Here is a 3,873-nt window from a genome sequence, read left to right on the forward strand (position 1 = left end):
GTGATACAGATATGGAGTTTTTACTTATTCTCATAGAGTTGAGTGAAAATATATATATAAAAAGATGAACAAGCCATCAAAACATCCTCAAATCACAATAGCACACTGCAGATTCACAGGGGAAGAATGGGTTTTTGTATTCAAATAAATCCTCCATTCCTCAATGAGTGTGAAATATCTACTAATCTCTGATGGGAATTGAAGTAACTGATCAAAAGATTCATTGCAGAGGTGAAATAATCTCAATTTGATGTGCTAAGAACTTTATACGTGTGAAATGTTTTTGAAGATGATCATTTCCTTATTCAAGAGAGATACCATTTATAACCACACAGGAAACATCCTTGATCACATACAGTACAAGTCTCTTCCGTGTTCTTTAATACTGCCTTGTTAGACTTTTTGTACAGTTCTTTTCTTTATTTATACTGTATTCTCTATAGTCAAAACAGTTTTATATGAAAAGACAAGTTCAAAAACATAATCTAGATATCTATTTCCTGATGTCTTTCACTCAAGGAGGTAAGTGTTGCTGGAGTTCAGTTTGTCAGTGCTTTGCTTCAAGGAGCTTATCAAAAGAGTTGTACATGCTGTGTCAAAAAGTTACCATCTTTCTTTGAAGCTTTATAATATTTTGGTTTGTTTTCTACGTTTACTCTAAATAACTGATATTGTTTAATGCAATTGACCCTGTGTGACTTATACTGTATATACTGCATATATGAATTATATATCTAGAAATCATTTAGAAATTGTTTTCTTGAAACAATTTAATGATTTAAATAGAATTGAACTCGCAAATAATTTGGGTTCTAGAAGGATAAACATTTACTAAAGTTGCTTTTATCATCAGGAACATGCAAAATGAATTATCAAAAGATCTGTGTTTAAAATAGAAAATGCTTTCGATAGGGAAGGGTTTTGTAAGGAGAATTTCAAAAACAATTTGTGGCACTGAAACAAACTGGAACTGAAACATTAAAACAGTGTCTAAAATTAAAGTGTGAAAGTGATAAATTTACTATAAACTTTCAAAGTGTTATCAGTTTATAAATAAACTATATAGCATAATAAAATGTTTTTGTATAATGTTTAAAGGGTGAATCATGTTTCTGTAAAGTATTTAAGACTCATATTTCTTACTTTCCACCAAGTCAGAATTTAGACAAAAATCAAAACAATACTTGGTTACAAGGATAAATGAAATGACGGGTACTTCCAGTAAGAGAAACTAAAAAATGGTTACCAGATTACTTTTCAAATTAACATGAAAATGTACTCAAGTTTTTGGGTAAAATTCACTGTACCCCCAGATCCTGAACTAGCCTCTTAAGTTATTCAGAGGCAACTCTCAGACTAAGTAAGGAACGATAATTAGCACTGATGTTTGGAATGGCTGAGGCCATAAAAAGTATTCTTGAAGAATATAATTCTGTAACTTTGCCCTGTTTCAAGAGCTGGCTCAATTATATATTCTTTACAATTGCAACAATGAAGAATCATTCTATAGGACAGGCACCTTATTGGATCTGGGTTTCCTTTTTTGAAAGCTTTGAAAAAAAACTGAACATTGTACATATCCCTGATTATTTTGTGTATCCAATTATACTGTGATTATTTTTGTCTTAGATTTTAACTTTATTCTCATCTAAACAAGAATACTGTAAAAAGACATAAGCAACTTTTACCTGTATGTTCTTTCTCTGGCTGCTGTTTTTTCTTTGCATTGTTTTTTTAGGTGTTTTGATGTAATTTTGTCATTTTTACATTTCTTATTATTGTTAGTTTTGTTTAAATTTTTCTAAATTTCTTAAATGAAATACTTAAAATGCAAATACAACAATAATTCCAGTGCTGCCCAAACTTACTCTTATTTTCAGTCTTTCTTATGTTTCTGTCACAAAGCGTCTTTCAGGACCATATGCAGACAGCACAATCAGGAAGGGAGTGAGACAAACACAGGGAAAAAGACTAGGTTAGGGGCTGGAAGACAAACAGGGGGCATGTCCAAGGTGCGCTGGTGTTCGGGAGGTGTCCAGGGCAAACAAGTCCAAGAGAGTCCATAAGATTATCCAGGGAAAGCCAATGCCAAATCCGGGTGATCCATCCTGACACAGACAAACAGTTAAAAGCCGGAGCAGGATCTGGCGAAGGGTTGGGGGAATAAAAGGGGGTTATGGGACCAAACACTCCAATCCCCGGACCCAGATGGTCAGGACGCCGTTGTGAAGCCTATGCCTTTGAGTCACTCCTGGACTTCCGGGCATCCATCTTCCAAAGCTGAGCCCAGATTGGCAGAAACGCCTGGCTTTTAAGGAAGGGGGGCTGGAACCAGAGGCAGGAGCAGGAGATAAATAATAAACTAGGAAGGGCTGGAGCGTCCATAAGAGGAGGGGTTTACGGTCATGACAGTTTCTTCATATATAATGCAAATCTGATATACTTACTTTTGTTGTTTTAGCTCCACAAGATGACACAGAAAACCGGCTGGACAATCCATGCCTCACAAGAAATTCCAGCTTTGTGATTCCGAGCTCCTATAACAGTTGCACTATTCATTATCATTTTAATAATGCCTTGTTCTCTTCTTTTTATATTACAATCATTCTGATTAGCATTCCAGCAAACTTATTTTCATTGTATGTGTCTTACAAACAAATTAAGAGAAAAAATGAACTGGGGGTCTATCTTCTTAATTTATCTCTGGCAGACCTGATGTACACAATGGTTTTGCCAATTTGGGTGGATTTTGCTCTGAAGGATGTTTGGAGTTATGGAATTTTCATTTGTCAGCTTTGTGTATTTGTGATGTATACCAATATCTACAGTAGTGCAGCCTTTTTGTGTTGCATTTCATTAGACAGATATCTGGCTGTTGTTCACCCACTGAGATATTTCTTTTTGAGGACAGTGAAAAACGCGGGGTACATCAGTGTTATCATCTGGGCAACAGGACTCTTGTGCAATGTGTTAATTTTGAATATTGAGGAGACATATACTTGTGAAGAGTTTTATTTAATTTGCTTTGACTTACACCCTCTGCCTGCATGGAAAGCAAAATTTAATTTTATCCGATTCTTCGCAGGCTTCCTTTTACCATCATTGCTGATAATGTTCTGCTGCCAAGGAATTTACAAAGCCGTAAAAAGCAACAGAGCCACAGTAGATTGTGAAAAGAGAAAAATTAATAAGTTGCTCTTCAGCATAATGATAATGTTTTTGTTCTGCTTTGCCCCATTTCATGTAATTATGGTGATCCGTAGTGCACTGGAACCAGAAAACTGTGATTTTGCCCACATACTGTTTTATCCCCACAAAATTTCTGTGGCTCTCTCTGCCTTGAACTGTGTTGTTGATCCTTTTCTCTACTGTTTTGTAAGCACCCATGGCAGGATGGAAGTTCTAAATATAGTGCTCTTTAGGAAAAAATGTTCTTTCTCAAGCCAAGGGAAAGAGTTAGAGCCCACAGCTTGAAACGCATGTTATTTTGTTCATGTTCTGTAAAATAAGTCAGGCGTCATTTATATTAAAATGTATAAAATGTATAATGTACCTTAACCCTTTTGAAACATCATAAAACTGTTGTCATGGTCTCTAATGTTGGTCAACTGAATTGGTCCATTGAATTTTTTTTTTTTTAACTCTTTGTTGTGTTTTATTATTCATTATGGTTTTTGATACCTTTTTTTGTAATGTCACATTGTTAAAAATTAAAAATTCACATTTTTCCTACTTACTATAGCCAGGCTTATATACTGTATATAAAATAAACTAAATAAATTAATATAATTATAATTGAATATACTAAATTAAATTGTATTTTTTATTGTAATATGGTAACATTTGATGTATACATTAAAATGATAAGGCTGA

General features: G+C 34.3%; 1 protein-coding gene across 1 annotated transcript; it reads left to right on the top strand.

The window, feature by feature from the left end:
* Window positions 1-326: 326 nt before the first annotated feature.
* Window positions 327-3,873, top strand: LOC148652972 (G protein-coupled receptor 68-like). The gene is made up of 2 exons (XM_088647369.1): window positions 327-522; window positions 2,462-3,873. The coding sequence occupies exons 1-2, from the start codon at window positions 459-461 to the stop codon at window positions 3,472-3,474; spliced, it is 1,077 nt and encodes a 358-aa protein (XP_088503495.1). The 5' UTR covers window positions 327-458; the 3' UTR covers window positions 3,475-3,873.

This window comes from Lepisosteus platostomus, chromosome 10, assembly GCF_059453375.1.
Source record: "Lepisosteus platostomus isolate fLepPlt1 chromosome 10, fLepPlt1.hap1, whole genome shotgun sequence".
NCBI lineage: Eukaryota > Metazoa > Chordata > Actinopteri > Semionotiformes > Lepisosteidae > Lepisosteus > Lepisosteus platostomus.